General features: G+C 47.2%; 1 protein-coding gene across 6 annotated transcripts in view; it reads right to left on the bottom strand.

Annotated features, from left to right (window-relative positions):
* ARHGEF6 (Rac/Cdc42 guanine nucleotide exchange factor 6) overlaps nucleotides 1-22021 on the bottom strand; it is a 38522-nt gene extending 16501 nt beyond the window's left edge. For 2 of the 6 annotated variants that reach the window (XM_035325984.1, XM_035325985.1), the window contains exons 1-10: nucleotides 21832-22021; nucleotides 20736-20819; nucleotides 13173-13257; nucleotides 8467-8594; nucleotides 7852-8053; nucleotides 5066-5136; nucleotides 3521-3615; nucleotides 2317-2412; nucleotides 1539-1661; nucleotides 157-295 (exon numbers count right to left, since the gene is read on the bottom strand). In XM_035325984.1, coding sequence (XP_035181875.1) covers nucleotides 157-295; nucleotides 1539-1661; nucleotides 2317-2412; nucleotides 3521-3615; nucleotides 5066-5136; nucleotides 7852-8053; nucleotides 8467-8594; nucleotides 13173-13257; nucleotides 20736-20819; nucleotides 21832-21996 — 1188 coding nt within the window. In that variant the 5' untranslated portion in view covers nucleotides 21997-22021. Of the gene's footprint in view, nucleotides 1-156; nucleotides 296-1538; nucleotides 1662-2316; nucleotides 2413-3520; nucleotides 3616-5065; nucleotides 5137-7851; nucleotides 8054-8466; nucleotides 8595-13172; nucleotides 13258-14616; nucleotides 14850-16103; nucleotides 16219-20735; nucleotides 20820-21831 lie in introns of those variants that run through there. The other 4 variants (XM_035325982.1, XM_035325983.1, XM_035325987.1 and 1 more) reach the window with 3 other exon arrangements.
* Nucleotides 22022-22812: the final 791 nt, after the last annotated feature.

The raw sequence follows: 22812 nt of genomic DNA, 5'->3' as shown, positions 1-22812 counted from the left end.
GCAGATATAACAGCCCCTTCCAGCTCCTTGGAGCGGGGGTTAAGGACATTAGCAGTGGGATGCTTCAACACTAGGGGAACGAGCAGATATGCCTCCTGCAGTTTGGGGCAGCTCTTGCAGCACCCAGGGGCACAGCCTGCCTGGTGTCCCACCTACCTCCATGTGCCGCTCCAGCTCCTGCAGAAGTGTCACGTATTTATCCAGCCTCAGGAAGGGTTTGCTGAGGCTCGTGGTTAAGATGAGAATGCCTGGGTTGGCCGCACCCTGGCTCTCCATGAACTTCTCCAGCTCGTCACTATAGATACAACAACAAGAAGCTGGGCTCACCACCACTGAGGGCTGTGTTTTTCTGCCTCCCATTGCTCTCCTGAGGACCAGGGCTCTCTTCTGAGCTGCACTTGACTTACAGGTGTTCCAGCCTCCCCTCCCAGTAACCATCCAGCAGCACGAGAGCCCGCTCCCCGGGGATGCTGCATGGTGGTGGGTGTTTGTGCACGCAGTGTCTGGGGTACCTCGGTGATGGCACAGCGGAGTGGCCCAGGGCGAGGTGTCTGGTTGATGGTGTGGGCTGGCTGACAATGCTCATGCCATGTCAGAGGACATGCAGCGATGTGGTGGGAGCTGTGCCACTGGGACCCCCCTGGGATACTGGTGTTAGCACACACAACTCCTGTGTCAGCACATTTGTACAAGCTGATTCTTTAAGAAAAGGGGTCAGGCTACTGAACCAAATGAAAGAATCATTTACAGGAACCCAGATCTTTGTTAAGCTGAATTAAAGCTGGATTTCAGCAGGTAAGTAAATATATTGCAAGCTTCCATTACAGAAAGGGAAGAATTAAACAGTACAGCTGGGATGTGGGCTTGAACATCACTGCTGGAAGACAGCTAAGTTGCCTTAGGGATGACACAGTGGTAGCCTTTCAGCTTAGTGTGCTCTTTAGCGTGACCTTACACAAATTCAGGTGTGTGCTCAAGTGGCACATGTTGTGAAGGAAGGAGTTATTACTGTGATCTATCAAAGAGTCTGCAAAACAACCAGACAGCTGAACAGCAGCTCAATTATTAAACTGGGTAACTCTGGGTGATTTTAACGAACATCCTCCTTTAGCAAGAATGTGCCCCACACCATCATGCCACAAGGGAACATCCCCCCCATCCGCAAGTGTGTGGGCACTGCAGCAGTGAGTCTGAAACAGCATCCGGGTCCTTAGCCTGTAACAAGCACAGGAGCTGCTGCTGCAAGGACCGAGGGAGGCAGAGGGTTATTGCCTCTGCTTTACCCAAGGCAAGAGAGCCCTGCATGCACAGACAGGACCTGTAAGACCAGCTCAGGTCAGTGCACGGCAGGGCTGCACGAGCTGACCAAAGTAGCAGGCGATGTCTGCACGCTGCAGCAGAGAGGGAATGCTGAAGAGCCCAAAGCCCCAGCAGTTTTCCCAGCAGCAGGATCCCATACTATCATGGCAAAAGCCATGCCAGCTCACACACTAATGACAGAAGTAACTTTTATCATCTGGGTCTCCTCCATTACTCACCTGTGCTGCGTGAGGACATTGACTGCGGACGGGTGGTTAGCACAGTATGTCAGGTAGAGGGACCGCAACTGGGGCATGAGGTTCATAAAGCAGCCTCCCACACGTTGCTGGTTCTCGGAGAGCCTACGAACACCAACACACCAGCACACTGTGATTAAGGGTCTTCATCTGCACCCTGCAGCTATGACACACTCACCCATCTGCCCAGGAGCCGCCCGCTGCACAGGGACACTCCCAGGTCCCTGCAAGACTGGAGCACCCATCCAAACACCCATGCCTGTTACTTGAGAAGAAGGAAGAAGGTCCTCAGGCGAGACTGCGTTTCTGTGCTGCAGACAGTATCGCAGTCCAGTACCAGCTCGGGACACAGGGTGACCCAGCCTGCCCTGTCCCACCAGCTGAGATGCAGATGGGATGCTGCAGCCCCCTGCGGCTGGTCCCTAAGGGAAAGGATTACCTCTGATAACTTGCTTTTTGCTCACAGGCAATCCCACCTTCATGCCTACCATATCTCCCACCATGCACGTGTCTGCATCTTTGGGCTAGTGACACTCTGAAGTCAGCTGCTTCAGCAGACACCTGAATAGTAGAAATGTCAACGTTTCTTCTACCTCCTGCAAAAGCACTACCTGCTGCCTTTTTTTCAGTCGTGTAATTTTATTCTATATTTAACTAGCCTAAGACAGCAGCCAGAAGGAACGTAAGTCAATGGGTCTTTCTATTATTTTTAGCTGCAGTTTAATAGCTTAACACCCTCAGTGCCATGGCATGAGCTTACTTTGCAACATCTTCCAAGGCTTGATTCAGTGTTTGCTGAAAGGTGCTGATTTCTTCCACATTTCCCAGCAACGATGCGATGTCCACGGCGCTGAGCCTAGAAGAGTCAAATCACCAATTAGCACCAAACGGATGTTGGGCAGTGCCTCTGACCACAGCTCTCAGGAGCACCCCATGGCATCTGCAAGCAGCCCCCCCAAAAAGGCCTAAAAATTTCTGTTTCCCCAGATACACCATGGGGCACGGGGAAACACAAAACCCATGATCTGTGAGCTACAGAACACAGCCTCCTGGAGAAGATGTCTGCTGTCAAGGATTACCTTAATTGGATTTTAATCACTTAATCACGCTAATCTTCTCAGATGTTTAGCTGTCTAATAGACACAGACAGATGGGATTTCTTCCAGGGGCGGGGAGGGAGGTGTGTGCGCAGACACAGAGACAGCTTTGTCTTCGTGGGCTCATGCTGTGGGTTTCCTACATGAGGAGGGTCCTGCAGCGCAGTCCCTCAGGTGGGGGTTGCTTTGTTCCTTCAGGTTGGATTTTTCCTAACCAAAAGTACCGTGTCTGCTTCTGTCATCCTGCTTCTGTCACTCCCTTACACTCCTCGTTTCAGCCATTTGCCGCCTATGAGGTAGGCAGGCTGAGAGCATGGGAAATTTTCACAGCTGGAGATATCCCAATGTGAAGATCTGGGGAAGGAAGGCAAGACGTGGGGGACTTTAAGCAGATCACTGCAGAGATGGGCAGACAGGGAGATCACTTCTTGCTCGGCAGCAGTTTGGGTTTAGCGAGAAGCAACCTAACCACAGGAATATGTGCTGTTGCTCACTAAACAAAGAGATGACTAGGAGGTGCCACCTGGGGCTGAGAAGTCACAGCAAGACAAATTACGAGGGAAGAAGCCATGCAAGGCACACCGCCAGGACACATGCATGCCAGGACAGCCACACAGGAGCTTGCAGATGGAGGCAGCAGCCAGCCCTCGGTCGGGCAGAAATGCCTGTCGAACGCCTGCATGATTGCTGAGGAATAGGAAAGAGCAGAAACCTGTCGACACGTGTGGGTTTTTTCTGGTTCACAGTGAAGTTGTGAGGCTTTACGAGAATGGCAGTAACAGTCCCTAAACATTCAAAAGCAGGATAGTAATGAACTATGGTCAATTTTGCAGGGTTCTGTCCATCTCAGATGCCCTTATATCTTACTTATCATAAGACTGGAGGGGTCTTAAGTAAGTTCCCAGAAGTGACTGTAGTTCCTTCGCATAATCTCGTTCTGTTTCCAGAATATTTTGCAACACCTAGGGTGAGAGACAGAGCACTGAGTAGATCTTAGTACTAGGGACTAGTCAAAGGAACACGATATCAGCTTCCAAGCATGGCAAACCACAGAAGTGTATTTTACGTCCATGAGTGCACTTAAAATTGTTAATGCAGAACCCAGAATGCTCAGGTGGTTCGATTTATGGATTTTACATTGCAAACCGGGGGAGGCCTGGACAGCAGGTGTTAAGGGCTGTTTCTTCTTCTCTGGCAAAGCATGAATGTAATGTAAGTTCAGATCTGAGTTTAGTATTTGATTCCTGAGAGGCTCATGCCTAACCCTGCATGCAGAACTGGCTGCCAAGGTATGCAAACAAACGATTCGTGCATGCATCCTGGGACCACCATTTGCACAAAGGCAGGCAATGATTTAAACACAACAGTGGCCGGAATAAGGATGGCTCTTGAGACAGCTCAAGCCAGGGCACAGCTCACTGGCCACTGCAAGGAAGTGCCAAGTTTGGCTTGACCCTGCAATTCCACCTCAGCAGCCAATTTGCCTCCAGCACAGGGTACATCAAACCCATGGCCCTCGCTTCTATTTTCTCAATGCAGAAAAAAACAAAAAAAAAAAAAACAAAACAAAACAAAACAAAACAAAAAAAAACTCCAGTTTCTCAATGCAGAAGAGCTTTAGAGACAGTGGAGGTGGTATCTGGAGATATTGTTTCTGCTTTGCTTTGTTTGAAATATATTTAGACATGCTAATGAGCATGTTTCACCTCCCGCACTGAGAGGCAGGGATGTCCACATGCATGCATTTTATCTGGCTTATACCGCAGGGCTTACTCAAGCCTGGAGGAAGGTACCTGCCCCCTCTGCCAGACATCACCACTCTGGTAGTGAGATGGCAGAACAGGCGATGTTTCTCTAACCTTTCTGCAGCCACACTTCACAGCCTGGCATACCAATCTGCTCCAGAACCAAGCCAACAAGCCAGACTGGGAGCTGTGACCCCTGCCCCTTCTCGGGGGCTGCAGCTTCTGGTGGAGTCAGAGGGCAGACAGCTCAGGTGTAACACCTCCAGCCAAACCCAGAAAAGAGACTGTGGGTCACAGCCCTAATCTGGCTCGCCTTGTGCCATGACTTTATCTCCCTATCTTTATCAATGGGAGATAGTAACAGACAGGAAAGGACTGGGACTGAGATATTGTGCCTTATTCTCCAACACTGCTCTCAAACTACCACCTCTGCTATGCTATCTTAGTTGCCTACTTTCAGCCTCTCCTCATGACATTTTGCAGTGACTTCCACTTGTGGTTTATTGTCTTGATAGCCCTGAATCAAGGAAATGGCAACAGCTGCATTTTAAATACAGAGTCTCATCACCAATTGTTACAAATCGTTTCAATGATTTCTAAGGTGACAGTTCAGAAGATTAATAATGTGCTACTTATTACAATGTATGATCAGCACTTTAAAACTTACCACAGGGTAATAATTCTTTGTCAGCTGAGTGCTTTCAAGTCCTTTTAATGCTTTGGGAGAGAGTGGTTTATCTGTACAAAAAAACACATCAATAAATTATAGTCCCCTTCTAGCAGGAAGAGTCACTGCTGCATCATGTCCAGCAAACACAACATCACCCCTGTAAACACAGAACTTCAATTGCAGGGTTGGTTTTTCTGCTTCAGAAAATTCAGGAGCGAATCGACGACGTGCAGGCACCGGCTACAGCCGAGCGAGCCACGGCCGTGGCACTGCACAGCACCTGGCAGCAACTCGCAGGTTTGCTCCCAAATCCCTGGCAGCAGCAGCAGTCCAGCGTCTAGCACTGTTTGGAGCTACAGTTCGCCTTCGCCTTGCCCCAAAAATTTGGGTTTTAAAAATGGGTGTCTATCAAAAATGTTGGACATAGAATTTAGTTCCAGGCAATTCATAAACTGAAGCCAAAACCGATTAGTAAATTAACCCTGATCCATCCCTGCAGTCACCTGTGATGCAAAATCCATGTGTGAATGAAGGCAGATGTGAAGAAAAAAAGCTCACACAAACCTGGCAGTCAGTTCTTGTTGTCCTTTTCTATGCATTTGCTGAATCGCTGCAGATGCCACACGTGCGCACAGGCACGAACACACCCCCACACCAGTCCCCGCTCCGTTGCTCCTTCCCTCGAAAAGCACATCCCTTGCCCGCAGACCCACCGACAAGCAGGGTGTGCTCACAGCGGAGGAAGCAAGACCTCTGTTGCGCTGCTGCCAGGACATGCAGCCGGGAAACTCCCACATCTGCTGGGAGATGTTCCCGTTGCAGGCTGGGTTTGGTCTCACAACCCAGGTGAGAGTGGCTTTGACACCTCTGGTCAGGCAGCCCAGAGGCACGGTCGTGGCTGCGGAGCCAACCAGCCCAGAGCCCTTCGGAGGGCTGCGATGTGCAGGGCGGCCAGGCCGGCCTTTCTCCCTGTGCGCACTCAGGGAAGGCAATTACTTTCATGCTGACAGCAGGGGAGAAGCTGAAATTGATAAATTTAGCTGCTGGGAAGCACAGCTTGATGTATTGTCTAATTATTGCCCTTGTAGAGCTGCCTGTCACTTCCAGCCAGCAGCTCTGTGCCTCTTTAAAGGCTCAGAGGAGCTTTGCTCCACGCAGCTAGTTATTTCGACCCAAAGGGCACGCTTAGGACACGGTGGAAGTACAGATGCTATTGAAAAATGAGTGACTCTATTTAGAGTGACAAGTCTCGCGCTTCGGAGGTGAGGAGAGCAGCTCCCGCTGGCTTGCAGCAAGGGCTGTGCCCCGAGCAGCAGTCATGGTGGGTTAGCTGATGCTCCCTGCATCAGTCGCTGAAATACAGCCACGTGCCCTCGAGCAAGAGGAGACCACTCCTCAGCTTTGTGCCTGCACCACGGGAATGAGCCCTGCTCCCATGTGAAGTGGGAAGTCCGGGGGGGAAAAGCTTTCCACGTAAAAAAATCTGATGGGCTCCTACATTGGGGTCAATGGGGGATTCATCCTTGGCTTCAATGAGGTGCTGCTACTTCATGCATCTCCCATCTGACTTATCCCGTGGGACTGAATTTTGCTCTCCTTTTATAAAATGGTGCTCTTCTCCACTCACTGACTTAATTAGTGATTCCTGGGTTGTGCCAGACAAGGCTTCAATCTCTGCTGCAACGTCCTGCCCCAGCTCAGACATCATTTTCCCAGAGGGAAATAGTGGGAGATGAGATAACCTAACAAAGATCATTTCATTTAGAATTAAATAAAAACTGGCCTAATTCTGAACACTTACTCATTACTTTTGTTCTTCCTTCCTCTTCCTTTTTGATTGCTAGTGTGGGAGTAACAATGTCTAATGGGGGTTGCACATTTTGCAGCCCTTTAGCAGCCCACTCCTTATGTCTCACAGTGTTTGAGGCCAGGGCTGATCCTGACCCACACAAACAACACCGAGCACACAACAGGTCTGTGTCTATTTTAAGTCTTCAAGGGACATTAAGAAAAAACAAGTTTGCTGTCATGCATCCTCAGAAACACAACAGGGTGAACTGCTTGAATGGCTATGTAACACTACAGGGCAGCTCGCCAGGGGCATGCTTCATGTCATCGTCACCCCACATCTGGTTAAAATCACATCTCAGAAGATGTTAAGGACACTCGAGACAAAGCTCAATAAAGGCAAATGTCATCAGATGGATTGTTCCCGCACTCTTTTCTCAATACTGCCTGTAGCTTCACAGCAGAAAATACATGTTGGGGGAAAATGTACTGTGTGAAATCAGACACTGCTATGCACAAAACCAGGGGTCTTTCCCTACGGCCATATCGTTGCTGTTGCTTTCCTCACTGACACTGGGAGCATCCATTCCACCACTGCCAGAAATGGCAGGATCAAAGGCAAATGCATTGCCTGACCTAGGTTTCTAACAAAAAGCTAATTCTCTGTTTTGACACTGCAGTGACCTGACAGCTCTCCAGGACAGCAGGAGGCAAGCGGACCCACGGAGCAACCTCCAGCCTCGTCCTGCAGCGACGTGCCGCTGTGCTGCTGGGGCTTGGCAAAGCACCCTGGGGAGGAGGGCAAAGCAGCTCTCAAACAAGTCATGCGAAAGCCTGGGCTTTCCCCTCCTGGCGCCATTCATACTTCCATTAGCACTGCTGCTTTAAGCACACTAACGGTCCTTAATAAATAGCAGCAATTTCCCAAAGGCATAAGGATCTACACTGCATTATACCACTGTCATTCAATCAGCCCTTGAAAGCAATTTGCTTACCGGTGGATTTGATTTCTCTGACGTAGTTGCTTGGGAACCAGCCTGTTTTTCCATTCAAGGTCCCTTCCCACCAGCCCCCTTCTTCAACCCGGGTGACATAAATAATGTCTCCTTTGTTAACAGAGAGTTCATCCTCATTGGTCTGCTTAAAATTGAACCTGGCCTTTACCACCAGCTGATGACTGCCATTCTCGGTCATCTCCTAAGGAAAGAAACATGGAAAAACATTAGTGGATAGTCCAAAAAAGCAGAAGCCAGTAGGACAAGCCATTGTTCTTTGTTGTTACAGATGTTTTTTTCAGCATTGCACTTCAAAACAGCAGTAACATCTTGCTCTTGTGTAAGCACTCCCGCCAGAGGATCACAAGGTCCTTCCCAAGAATCAACTCAGTCTCGTAGTGCATTGGGAAGAAGATAAGCATCGCCCTCTTCATTTCCCAGAGAGAAGTACCATAGTTTGAGAAGCCACCAGACTCTCTCCAGCCTAGGCAGCAAAGCTGCGATGGAGATCGGGGCAGAACAAGCCATGCTGGTGTGACTGACCCAGAGGTACCGCTCACTTTCCTCTGCCCCCACAGCCATTAAACCCTTAACAAAAATTTAAAAAAAGGATACCACAGGCTTGGACTGCCTCCTTAACACCCTTGCTGACTGTGAAGCTGTGCTGTTGGAGTCAGTGTGGGCACCTCCAGCCGCAGAGCTAAGAGACGACAGATGCGAACATGGCCCTTTTGACGGCTGATCTGGTAAAGCAAAAACAATGTCTGAGTTTAACCCAGCACTCCCCATTCCCTCTGCATCACACCAAGCAAAGAACGAAGCCCACAAAGGAAACAAGAGTGTCTCTGGGATCTGAGGAAGCACCACTGAAGGTGTTTCAAAGGTTAGCTCACAAGTGAGCGCTCTCGGGTCACCTCTGCAGCTGCAGCGTGGGCTTCCCCGCAGAGAATGCTAACAGCTGTTCAGCACATCATTCTCTGTTTAGAGAAGTCCTTCTGGGTTCAGTACACGGCTGAGAGAGGCTATGCACAATTTTGATTACTGTTCATGGACTGATGCCACAAGCCACATGAGAGAGGGATGCGGGTTCCTCTGAGGAAGGACAGGAGCTTCACCCGCAGGAGACCGACGGTGCACAGAAAGGACAAAACCATGCCAGCAGCTCTTGGAGCTGCTTCCTTCACACGCTCTGAGCTCGTCGCTTTGCATACTGGTGTCTGGGCTTGATCCTGACACCACATGCCCGATGATGGAAATAATGCAGCTCTGACACAGATCTATGTTTCACAATGAGCAATTTGCTTTTATATTGACACTGAGAAACTTGCCAGAGGATAAAAAATTTGGTGGTTGCAACTGCCCTGTGCTGAGAGAGAATCACCTTGAAGGGAAGCACCAGCAGGACCTCGCAGCACCTGGCCCTAATCCTGCTTGGGTGCTGCACAGCCATGAAAAGAGGAGTTTCAAGGCACTGCATTTTCCAGTAGTCCTCTGCTACTGTACCTCATGCCACACTGTGGGAAAACAATCAGATCACCTCGTCTCTATGTGCCAGCATGCAAAAATGAAGCAACAGCAGATATTATCATTTCAGGAAATTGTGAGGAGTACTTTGAGATTTCCCATCTAGCTTCTTTTTAGATCTAAGAAAATGTCTGTATTCCAGAGAAGTTATTTTCCAACTGCAGTGTGGAGCTTGCATGCACACAGATCACAAAAGCCCTGAGGAGAGCAGACTGCTGTCTGCAGGCATCACTTTGCTGGGCGTGCAGGTCCTCTGGATAACATTTGGAGTTCTTCATTGAAAATGCTGCAGCAGGAGAAGGTGATCAAGCGACCAAGTGTGTGCAGGACTCAGAAAACACAAAGTTAAGACTGCTGTTTCCCTGTTATCCTCCTGTCTGAATGTCAATATGGAAAAATCATTCTAAAGGGGAAGCTTGGTGGGAGTTACTGGAACTCAGCTGGGCTTTTTTTCTCCCAGGAGGATTTTGGTTTCAATAGAGAAACACCTCGTCCTTAGATCAGACCTGGAGCAACACAAAGTGCAAGCTCTTTGGAGAGGGGACTGCCTTCTGCTTTGTCTTTCTCTACAATGCCTTGCACAATGGGATCAGGTCCATGACTACGACTTCCAGGCGCCCCTGCCTTACAGGTCAACAGCCATACCTTAAACGTTCACCGGGCTGTCCAATCCCTGCTCCAACGATGGACAACGTTCATGCTAAATCAAGTGTGCCATCTGTGAGTCAGTTTTCTCTCCTGCCCTGCTCATTACACAATTGCCTGATGATCACACAGTGAATTCCCAGCTCCCCAGACTGCAGCAGCAATAGCAAAACCTCTTGGTATGGAAAAGCCGCTTTGCAAACACAGGGTTTTTTTTCTCTGAAGCACCCTGATATTTGAGCAGGAGTGGTTTCAGCTGCTCCCAGAAACACACAGACCAGAAGGGGTGGCCAGCTGCCAGTCTGAGATGTTCTTCCCTTGATTCCTTCTAAAAAGGGAGGGCGTAGACCGTGAGTCTAGACTTCTCTGCTTATTCAAGCAATCAGCCACAGTCCCACGGAAATGACTTGGTTGCTGCAGATTTTATGCTTCTCTCTGCCCCTCCCTATCTTCCAAAGCTTTTATAAATATCTGCAGCAACCTAGAAACAAATGTAAAACTGACTTTGACAGTTTGGCAGGGAAGTGTATCATTTATATTGCATCATGACAGCGTCCTATTTTATGCCTGGTCCAGCATGGAACACTGCTGCCATATGTTGCTTAAACTCTGGTTAAAATAGCTGGTTTTCTGCTCACATTCCTACACTATTTTGGGCAGAAGAGCCTAGCCTGATCCCTCACAGCTGGTTTTCCTCCCCTGCCCTCTCTTTCAGATAAAAGCATCAAGCTCTGTGTTGCTGTTAGCTGCTGAATACTGAGTTTACACACTTTACCATGCCCCTGGTTATTTGCATAGCAAGACCCATGAAGACGTAAGGATTTGGACTTCAAGTGGATGATCAGAAACACGTTCTCGCATCGCTTCCCTAGCTGTCATCTCCTTCTCGCTGTCTCCTACACAGGTGTCGGGTGCTCTGCAGGAAAGGGCTGTACGTGCAGCTCTGCCGGAGCCCTTGTGACAGCAGAGGCTGAAGGAGCAGCATCGGGCTGGTCCTGCCACCCCTCTCAGCCCTGGCGGACAGACAAACCGGGCCATCCGCAGTGGCGGCTTGTAGGATGCAGGCTCCTGTTTCTCAGGAACTTGGCCAAGCCACCAAAAAGCAAACATTTTAGACATGTATTTATTTTACCCTGTACTTTTCCCAAGGGTGCTCTCTGCCTGAGCAGCTAATTATATCACAGGCATTGCGCTTTTTAACATTTAAACAGAGAAATCATATGCTCAAACAGATGTTTGCCATGAAACCAAGAGGATCCCAGCTCCCCCAGAGCCCCTTGGGGAACATGTGATAGAAACTATTCCACTGCAAAGCCATGTCCTGAGCTTCCCCCTGTGACTGCAAAAAACAATTTGGGGCTGTTAATCTGGGGACTGCTGCAACAACAGCATGGCAGCCTCGCTGTCCCATCGTCACACGGGGAGCAAAGGCGTGCTCCCTCTGCTCCAGCAACATGCCAAGAGAAGCAGGAAAGCCTCTGACTATTTGCTCTCAGAATAATGAAGCTAATGTCAATCATAATTACAGCATTTGCAAAGGCTACTCCTTGTCTAGGTAATCTGCATTTTATATCCCCATTGTATTGAACTGCGGGAATTTTCTAAATGGGGTCACCGGGTGCTGCCATTTGATGGGCCGGTGAGAGGCTGTAAGATGTGCCGAGGCTGCCTGCCCATCACTGACAGCTGGGGAGCAACCCAGCAGCAGGGCTGAGGGCTGGCTGCAGAGGGGCAGTCTGGCAACCTGTGGCTCTTTGGAGCAGCACCGCACACACATGCTCACGCTTACTTATGTGTGTGTGCGTGTGTGTACGTATCTATATCATATACCCTTTGGTGTTTATATAATATATACATTACAGTTTATATAATAGTTTATATAAGTATAGTATATATTATATATAAATATAAAGAGGATTTTATAAAACCTTGCATCAGAACAGAATAGAGAAAAAGAAAGAAGAGGGTCCTGTCCCAGTGATGACATTGTTCAACTGAACACCCAAGCAGCTCTGCAGCACTGTACTAGCAGCTGAGAATCCCAAAGCAAAAACTAAATTGAAAAAGTGAAACAACTCAAGACCAAAACAAACTAAATTTAGACAAAACACAGTAAATCAACAGAAAAACCTTCCCATGAAAGGAAAATGGTGTTTTGGGTTTTGAATTTTTCTACTTTTAATCACCTAAAATGTAATCTCCCACAGGGAAATTGAACTTGCATCTTCTTGTTGGATTTTGGTGGGTGTGCTGGACTGTGTGCAAATCCATTTTGTATGATGGGGCAATAAGTGTTCCCACCGTGAAACATCTCTCCAGCTCAGTGCAGAGTGCTCCTCAGTCCCTCATTAAGGACACCCCGGTCCTTGCATCCCTCCCCTGAACACCACACTGGAACCCTTTCCTCTGTCAGTACAAAAGCAGGGAACTGTCTGAAAATTCAGAAAATCTTTTTGTACCCCCCCGTCAAACTTCTGCTTTCAAAGCCCAAGTGACAGAATACATTGGCATGTAGCAGCCCGCAGAGAACAGCCAAATATTGGGGATGGAAAAAAAAGAAGATGATTTGCTTTGCTTCAGCAGCCTGCTCCTGCACTGAGCGAGACAGGAGAAGTCATCAGCCACAATTGTCAGCATTTGGTTCCCAATTATGGGATCCCACTCCACAGAGCCCCGAGGAGGAACATCAATACAATTGACTGAGCATCTGGCAACATTGTTTGTTTTGACATTCAGTAAAGATATTATACAGATGGATCTGTTTTTCTGCTCAGCTCTAAAACATACTATCTGAAATCTGACATTTGCATTTTGAGAGGTACATGCTAATTTACGTCGAGGCTCCTTTACAGTGACCTACTTTGAGGTCCCTTAATGCTGTCAAAAATGAACAGAGGTTCCTTAGTGTAAAGTGATAATCTTGTTCTGCAAAGTGCATATAGCAACTCTGAAGCACCACGTTTAAACCTGGAGTTGGTAGAACCATGACGTATTGATCCTAATGTTCAGTACCAGGCACACAAGGCTGGCAGCACAATTTGACAAGCCTCCAGAAATTACTATAAACAATGAATTACCAAAAAACCCACCCCAGCATGCATATGAAATAGTATTTGAAAATACAACAGAAAAAAACAACAACTTTTTCTTACCTTCAGTAGCTTTATTTACAGCTGTTAATGTACTCAGGACCTTGGAGAACTGTTCTCCAGTGTATAAATCATGTGGATCAAATAGCTGAAAAAAAAAAAAAAAAAAAAAAAAAAGAACTTTGTCAGTTTAGCACAAAACATCTCACTCTCACGTCTGAGCAGCCCACGTTGCTGCACGGCACCAGAGATGATTAAGTAGCCCAAACGTCTCTGCAGGGGTAGGGGATTTACTTGGAGCTGATCAGTCCCATTTCCTTTGGGGCTAGGGCATTGCTGGGGTGCTGGTGGCACGCGGGGCGGGAAGGGCAGGGGCACCCATCAGCATACGGAGTGCAATGCTGCAGACACAGAGGGAAGCAATTGGTGCTGCCTGCAAAGAAGGGACTCCTTTGAAAATCGTTGAGAAGGTTACTGCTTGCCTTGAGGGAAGGAAAGATTTTGTTGCTATTTTTGTTATCTAAAGCTAAAGAGATTGAGGCAGTACACACACACACACTTTCCACAGCAGAAGAAACAAACACACAGAATTTTCTGCTATTGCAATGTGGCACATATAATACATTTACAGTTTTTCACAGGAAGCAAGAAAAGGTTATTTTATGTGCAAAAATCCTGCTCTAAATAATTTTGTGCTGCTGAGTCTCAATGGTAAAACAGAAATACATGGATAGCAACAGCTTATTTTCTACGACTGGTGAACCTGATCTTGTAAACCCAGCCCTTTACAATTGCCCCCACCACAAAGAGGGGCAACCTGAGTTTCCAAAGCACTGCAATCCCCTCTAATACGGGAGAAAATCCCTGGAGTTCAGACAGACTGCACAAACCCTTTCACTAATGAAGCAGAAATAAGCGATACAAAAAGCCCCTGCTCGTGGTACCACCGAGATACCACCTGCTAATCCATGAATACATGTTGTCTTGCAGACAGAGGCTACAGATCTGCAAATCCAACAAGTACAAAAGGTGGTTTTAAAGCTGTCCTGTCAGACACCATCTACGCACAAATACTTCTAATTCATTGAGGAGTCTATCCTGTAAATAAGTACAAGAGCATTAATTATCTTTAGGGTAGTACTGCCCTCTAAAATGGCCCTCTCTTGCTTTCCACATACAGCTCTTTGGGTACACTGGGCATATTTCAAAGAGGAATGGGACTGGCCTTTTCTGCAGCCCTAGATGTTCGTGACATCTCTTTCCCCTACACATTCGTGCAGCAGAAGTCCAACACGGGCGGTACAAGGCTACTCTTTGTTGATTATATTTTTAAAACCTGACTCGGACACTCAATACCGAGAGAAAGGTTTTACCCAAGAGAAAGCAATTTAATCCATGCTCAGAGGAGAAACATTGCTGCGGCTCACACCCGAACCTTACAAGCATTAAAATCAGCAGCTCTGATCGCGCCTACCGCTCCGCACAGTTCTGGGATGTCCCCACCTACCTCGGGCTGATCCGGAGCTCATCTATTGCCCCCTCTCACTCGGTTTTGCTCCTGCAGACCACGCGGACCCTGTCCCCCGTGCCAGGTGTCCACTGGAGTGAGAACTATTTTCCTGCCTCACAGTGGCAAGCGATGCTATCTGAGCATCGCCTCCAGCCCTGAGCAGCAACGTTAGAGCCTCCGTGGAAAGGGAAGACGGTAACGGAGAGCCCCAGCGCACGCTGACCCCGTTGGCAGCCGCTAGCAGATGCAACGTTACAGCAATGCGTCCTCACCCTCCTGCCAAGCAGAAGCGGAAAGTAAACAGCCAGGCTGCAGTGTTTGCGTGCATCTCTCTGGTGTGTCATTTTCTCAGTCATGCCTTTTTTCTTCCACTTCAGTAAGTCCAGAAAAACAAGTCCTGCCTTGAATGAATGGTGTGTTGTTCTTTAAGGACCAAGGTGGAGAAAAACTTCCCCAGTCCTTTAATGCACAGAATAATGCTGCAGGCTCAGAGTCATCAGACTGACAAAGTCCAGAGGAAAATGGTGGCAATGGATACACAAATAAATCCTAGCACAAAAGCAAGCAAACTTTTTGAGCTTTTCTGCATGGAGAATTTGTCTGGAACAGCTACTGTGAAACAATGTGAAAAACTCTTCCAGCTGAGCTAGCGTAATTTAAATGTACTCTTCAGCTTGTTCCAGAATAACCTCATATTATAGAAAAGTCCTCAGTCATGAGCTAAAAGTTGCTTTTTCCAGTGCAATCCATCCATTCTTAACTACAAGACAAGCTGCAAGGCTGGATGAAAAACAGGGGGTGAGACCTTCTGCTATTAGCTCATGGAAGAGCTGGTGGACGGAAGCAAGACCCCACTTAAACCTACAGCTGCCTTTAGGGAATCTGAGTTTAAAATCTGCTCCTGCTTCCCGAATCGCGGACTGAGGCTGCCGGCAGTGATTCGCTCCGGCTGCTCCTTAAGCACCGCACCGCGGACGGACAGACAGACATACGGACAGACGGACGGACAGACAGCACTGCTGCTGCTGCCAGCCCTCGCTGGGAAGAGCGGGCTGGTAAGGAGCGGACAGCCGCCGGAGGAGCCCATCCCTGCAGACACCTCCCTGACCCTCCGACAAACAAACCCATCCATAAATCCAACCCAGCTGCACCCGGCAAGCCGCCGGCAACCCGAAACACCAGGAGGTGCAGAAAAGTTGGGGGAAGCCGGGCTGCGTTTCGAGCCCGAGCCGAGCCAAGCCGAGGCGCTTTACCCGCACGCAGCATCCCCGCGCCTGGCCGCAACCCCGGCAGTGCCGAGCCCAAAGCTCGCCGCGACCGGACGCACCGACGGGACCGGGGCCGGGGAGGACGGCTCAGGGCACACCCGTGGGTGCCATCCCCGAGGAGCGGCTGGGGACGAGCGTGGGGGCAGGCGGGGGGACACCGAGAGGGCGGCGGGGGTCGCCGGGCATCACCCGCGGGGCGGCGCGGGCGGGACTCACGGCGGCGGGCGGGCGGGCGGGCAGCCCCGGGGCATGGCGGCGGCGGCGGGCGGTGCTGCGGGCCCGGGCCGGCCGCTGCGGCTCTGACCCGGAGCCGGATCGCGGAGCGGGGAAGGGGAAGGGGAAGTGGCAGGCGGCGCCGCCGCCCCGCTCCGCCCCGCCGCGGCTCCCTCAGCCGGCAGAGGGTGGGAGGCGGCGGGAGGGCGAGGGGGGGACGGGAGGTGGGGAAGGGGAAAGGAGGAGGGGGGGCAAGGGAGCGAGGGAAAAGGAAGGAGGAAAGGGAGGAAAAAAAAAAAAAAAAAAAAAGAGAGAGAAAAAAGCGACAGGAAAAGCGAAGGGGAAAGGATAGAAGGGAAAATGCAAGGCGTGGAAATGGTATTTACAGCGTTCTTGCAACACGGAGCCATGCTGCAGCAGGGCTGTGCTGGAGCCGCAGCTCAGCGGAGGCAGTGACACTCCGGCACAACGTGACCTCGCACACCAAGCGCAGCGCTTGCACGGCGTGTGCCCATCTGCTCGGGAACGCGCTCCTGCGGGGAGCGTGCAAACCCCGACACCTCTGCACAGCAGCGGGCTGCGGCATGGAAAGGAGATGAAGCGCCCAACTGGCATCCCCTGCAGACCCCAGCTGTAGGCCCCTACCCCACGGGGGACACAGGATTTAGAGATGCCCCGTACACCCCTGGGCCAGAGGTCTCCAGGCGCTGGGTCACTGTCTCGGCCATATCCATCCCCAGCGCTTGCACTGGTTGGTGCTGGGCAGGAGCTCTTGCTTTTCACATTACCCAGCTAGGAAAGCAGAAGGAAATACAAAGCAGAGCAGGCTTAGGAAGCACACGGATGGGGAGCCAAGAGGGTGATGATTTTTCAGCTGCCCTCCCAACGTCTCAGTCTACAAAGACTTTGGTGGAAGTTGCAAGCACCTCCAACTTCAAATAGCTTCAGTTCCGCCCACAATGCCAATGACACGCTGCATGCTTCATGGTCATTCTGGACAGTCTGATTTAATCCAGATATTGATTTATCTTCAGAAACCAGTCTTAGTTCACAAAAGCCATTCCCTTGCCAGAAGTTTTGTGGTCATACTAGCAATGAAATGCTGCTGCTGAATGGAAGATATGATCTCATGCTTCTTCAGCAGTAAGTGAAGCTATTTAGTTGTTGCTACTATATGCACAGATGTGTCAACAGCAAAAGCAACTCATCGTTCCCATTCTTTTGCCCTTAGAACAAGCTAGGCCTTTTTACCTGCTTCATCATTTTTCCTTGTGGTCCTTCTCCTTGATCTTCTATACTAGACTCCTTCTGACCCCTGGGACAGATCCCGTTGCCTTCCCATTTCCCCCTCGACCCACCAGCAGCCAGCTGTCCCTGCCTTAGCAGCACTCACTCACTGGACTAGGTCTTGGGTCACTTACACAGCTTAGAGCTGAAGCCAGTGTAAACGAAGAGCAGGGAGGTTATCTGCACTGTTCCTCAGTAAGCTCCAACTAAGCACCCACATCCTCTGACGCAACAGAGCTGGGCTGATGGGCATTCCTATGACTTACAGCAAATTCTGGCATTGAAAAGCAGCAGGAAAATTTTAGACGCAGTCTTATTTTTTCACCTAATTATTACAGCACTTCTCTGGTTAGAAGTAGGTGTTGACTCCTCTGCTTGCCTCCTTTGTTTTAGGACTAACACATTTGAAGCAGCAAATCTTTGCAGAGGCTTCAGTCCTAGGCTGAAGCAAAGGAAGCGGTCGGGTGCTTACACCCTGCAACGGGATGCACTATTCCAGCTCACCCCACCAGCCTGTGGAGCTGCTGCAGCTTTACAGAGCCACTCAAAGCAGAGGTCACACAGCGCCCTTTTCCCTCCCTTCCACTGGGTCCAAACTGTGCTGTTTGCCTTGTTGTATGTCTCCCATTTCCTGAGACTGAGTTACCAGGACAACAAAGAAGGGTGGGAGGAAAGTGCACGTATGTAGCTCTGCGGGAGTAACCTCTCAGCATGCCCCCACCACAAGAGACAGCCAAGCAGCATCTACCCAGCGGAAGGTGGGACTTGGGTTTCAACCACATTCTGTTGGAAAACCTACCTTCTGCACTAACCCACACCTTCCTAGCATACTAGCAATGCATCACGAGGGACGTATTCAGCTCCAAATGGCAGCTGTACAGAGGTGTGTGGTGATGGAAACAAATTTTAGGCACAGTATAAAGGCAGGGATTACTGTAGTAGAGTATGACAAAGCCATGGGATGCTAGGAGGGGACACCGATGTCATGAATGCTTGAGATTCCCCTGGATGAGCCTTTCATACAGGTCCTTATCCAGAGGAAGTTCTGGGCTCTGAACGTCCTCAAACATCCTCTTTTGCTCACATCTGCAACAGGAACAGAATCCCTGACCTTAACATGCATTTGTCAGTCTCAAGACAGGAGAAGTAGCTCAGCCCTAGTGCCAGGCTACTGTTTCCTACCTAAGAGTTCTGTGGCACGTGGAGAAGGGCTGAATTTGTCAGAACCTTTAGTTTTTTTGTTTTTGTCAAATCCGAAGTTTGTATAAGCAGCAGTACGGCAGTCAAGGAACTCAAACCTGTTATTAAACTAAAAGCTTTCCTGATGTTACCCTTTCCTCTAGCCCAGTTACTGGAGCAGAACAGATGTTCTGTCCTGTGTTCATTTTCCTCAGACCTAACACCAGATCATTACAACTTCATTGCTGATACATCCTGGAACAAGAAGGTTCCCTGCCTGTTCTGATGCTCCCAGCATGCTTTCAGAGTAACGAGCTGGGCAGAAAATCCCTCTGAAAGGCAGCAGCCCTTCCCAAGGCAAACTAAGGATCCGACATGAGGGAGAGCCACCGATAGGCATGCTTTTAGAGTGCCATTGCCAAGAGGATCCAGACAGGGCAGTATCTGGGAGGAACACATGGCAGAAGGTTTTCAAGTTCCCTGTGGCTTTCCCTTTAGAGCACTCAGAAAAGCTGGTAATATGGGAAGAGAAGAGCTGGAGAGAAACAACACATGTACCATGTCTTGTCCACCATCTCAACTGTCCTGCCTTGAGCATCCCTCTTCACTTGGCATTCTAATATGGCTATTATTTTTTGGAAACAAATAATAAAAAAATCATTTTAGCTGAAGAGATCTGAGCATGAGCTTTTATTCAGTTTTTGAGGTCTTCTTTCAGCCAAGACACATGAGTATTATCAAAGCTACTGAACGCTGAGAATATTTTAAAGATTAAGGGGGTTATAAATCAGAAAAATAATAATAATAATAAAAGTTAGAACCATTTCCTTAAGTTAAAACAAGGAAGAAAAGGAATGGGGAAGATCAAAGCATCACCTGGAGTGAGATGCAGTATTGTTAGTCTATACTACCTGAAAATCATGAAATGACTGCAGTATTGCAGAAGTGGCTTAAATACTGTGAGATATTAAAGCACAACAGTTGAGGACTACTCCTGTCTTATCTTTTAGATGTTTAAGATTTCTATTTTGTGATATTTTCCATCACAACCATTAGGATTAGTTTTTAAATAGAAAAATAATCTCTCTGAAAACTTGAGAAAATCACATAGCGAAGTACCAGAAGACTCTTAACATTGATTTCTGATGTGATAGGCCTTTGGTGATTCTATATGTATCTGCTCTTAAACTCTGCTGCTGCAAAAGGCTTTAGAAATGGATTACTGGGAAACAACAGGCTAGTGAAACAGTTCTGGAATAAGCAAATTTTCATGCTGGTTAGCTGAAAAGGTCTGTAGAGAAGAAAGGATCTTTGCTTGCTTAGACCTTCAAGGGAGACGTGCAGGAACAGAGTTACCATGAACTGGACTTTCTCCTCACTGTGGTGCGTGAATGTTTTGCATAATGCTCAAGGATGCCGTTCCCCGCTTCTGGCAGATTTTGTCTTTTTCACAATGTTGGTATTTTAAACAAGATGTTGACAGCTCTTAATTACAGGCTTCTTTTCTACTGTAGGAATGCCAGTGTGATACCAAAGTCTTTAAAATACATTTTAAATCCGTATGTGTTTAGTAAAAATGTAATGGCACAATTAGCTGAAGTCTTAAGTCATTCATTTAGACTCTGATCTTGCAAATATGAATTATGCTTAGGCATAAGAATCTGCATGCATATAGGATCAGGAATAGCCACTGATAAGGTACTCTTTGTTAGGATTATTTATATGGATAAGGATCAATTTAATATTATGGCTTTGGCAGAATCTCATGCCAACATTTGCAAAGGGATGAAAAATACTGCAGGATTAAGAATATTTCACCTTTATAGTAAAACAAGGCTAAAAACTGCAAGCCCTTGCCTCCAATAACAAAACAAAACAAAACATGCACAGGTTCACCCTGCTTAACTCCGTTTAGACAGAACTCCTGTTATTGACGAATGTATTTCTACCTGACCATTTAGATTCAGAGGAACCTGTTAAGCTCTCAATCAATACACTTCAAGTTCTCCAGAAAGAATATCAAATTACTGATCCTCCCATTTATGTTACCAATACAAAAGACGAGGAATGACTACCAGTTTTGTCCATCTAGCATTTAGCTTCCATTCCGAAGGTTTATTGAAGCACAGTATTACAACAAAACAACGTAAAGGATACAAGCTGACTTACCTCCACTTTAAGAAGTGCACAGCCTTTCAAGAACTCTTGAATATTACTGATGCAATCAGCTTCATTTTTAGGCTCCAGACAATACTAAAGAAACAAAATCCACTGAGATCATTGCATTACCTTCTGTATAGCCCCTAGTCAGAAGGCCTGCATGAATATTGACACGTGTTTTATACTGAATTAGGGAAGCTTCTTAAGGGGGCGGATGGGGGTGGCAGGCAAGCTGTCGAACCAGGAAGAGCCACTGGAGGAAGTGATGCATAAATTGAAATGGTCGGCATCTTGTTTTGAATGTCAGCATATGACAATGCCCTAAATGACAGGGGGAAATTGATGACTTTTAAGAACACACAGTCCCAAGCTATCATATATAAGCAAAAGGAGCTAGTAAGTGTTGGGCTTTTTTTTTTTTTTCTTTTTCATAATAAAGGCTCCTGTTTTACAGGGCAGTTTTTTTTTTTTTTTTTTTTTTTTTTTTTTTTTTTTTTTTTAATTTAACAGCTGCTCTTCTGTGTTGCCATTTCCTATCTCTCATTGGACTCCTTCCCTTTTTTTTTCTCTTGCAGTTACACAGCACACTTTTGGACCGTCTGAATATATGCCTGGTAAAACTGTAATATGAGGTACTCACATGATTTAAATGACTTCAGTACCAATGGATTTGCTGGACTTGAAACAATTGCATGGATATATGGTTAATTTATTCCTAATCTTGTTCCCTAGTGTACTTCCTGATTAGCGAAGTATTTTACAGTAAGAGTTCTGAAAGAGTATATTTACAGTTGTAATTCATGGTATTTAAGTAAATATAGACAAACTGCATATCCTATTCAAACTCAAGATTTTCATCTCTGGTAGGCCCAGTATTTCCTGTCACTGAATGAACATGCGCTAACTCAGCCAACTGCAACCGTCTGGGGTTGTTTTTCTGAATGTCAAAAGACAAAATCAAACAAGTAAGGCTAAATCATATCCTGCTCTCAGGTATAACTACCAACTTGAACATTAATCATTCATCTAACCGATGAAGAAAAAGGTATCTCAAAATGACCACGCAGTTATTTCGGACTAGCAAGATACATCTTACGAGAATTACCTTTTCTGCAGATCCCGGAAGAAGTCGACTGATGAGTTTACAGAGCACGGTTCCATCTTTCAGAGAGGTTTTCAGGAACTCTTCTGGATCATCTACTATTTTCTTAGGGGAATTCAGAACTCCTAGTGAAATAAGCCACGTTACAATTTGCTCTTCTGGATTCATTGCTGAGACTTCTGCCACCAGTGCAGTTCTGGCCAGCAGCTTGCACTAACCCACATCCGTGATTACATCTTCCTGCCTCTTTTGCTGGTTGCAGAGCTCAAATGTGAAACAACTTTTTTTTTTTTTTTTTTTTTTCCTCTCTCCTTTTTGCTCAGCACCAATGTTCACCAAAGCTAAAGAATCAGAAGTACTGTTACTTTAAAGGTAAGAAACAACTTTTTTACAAAATGCTTTCTAGCATGCTCTGTTAAAGAGAGACAGCGAAAGCAGATCTTCGACTACACGTTTAAATTATTGCAAATAGAAGTATTTAATGTGGATATTTTCATTCCACAAAAACGATCTTACCTACTGACTTTCTCCTTTTGCCAGACACTATCGTCTTGTAAACCTGGTCTTGTGGCTACTGCCCAAAGTAGTAAATGTCTTTAATACACTGAGATATTTACAGAGTTAAAATTGAGTTGAAATTCCCACTAAACATGACTGGGGGGGAATATCACACTAACTTTAAATAACATTTAAAATCTTTTTCTGTAGTACGCCTTGTCAGTAAAATTGCAATTTTAGTTACCTATTTTCAAGATTTTCTTTTTTAAAAAATAAATTCTGATCATGCACTTAATGTACAAAAAAAATATTTTTTCCACTGTTTTCTATAAGAAATACTTTATAATCCAGTATGGTTCTTAGGATGAAATGTTATCTCTCAAAACAAGTATCATAGGTAACTCTGAAAGTTCACAATGAAGTCACCCAAAGTTGAGAATGAAAATTTCCAACTATTTTACTTGTCCTATTAAAATGGCACTTCCT

Source organism: Oxyura jamaicensis, chromosome 4 (genome assembly GCF_011077185.1).
Source record: "Oxyura jamaicensis isolate SHBP4307 breed ruddy duck chromosome 4, BPBGC_Ojam_1.0, whole genome shotgun sequence".
Classification (NCBI taxonomy): domain Eukaryota; kingdom Metazoa; phylum Chordata; class Aves; order Anseriformes; family Anatidae; genus Oxyura; species Oxyura jamaicensis.
The sequence above is the reverse complement of the archived record's forward strand: the minus strand, read 5'-3'. Positions and strand labels throughout refer to the sequence as shown.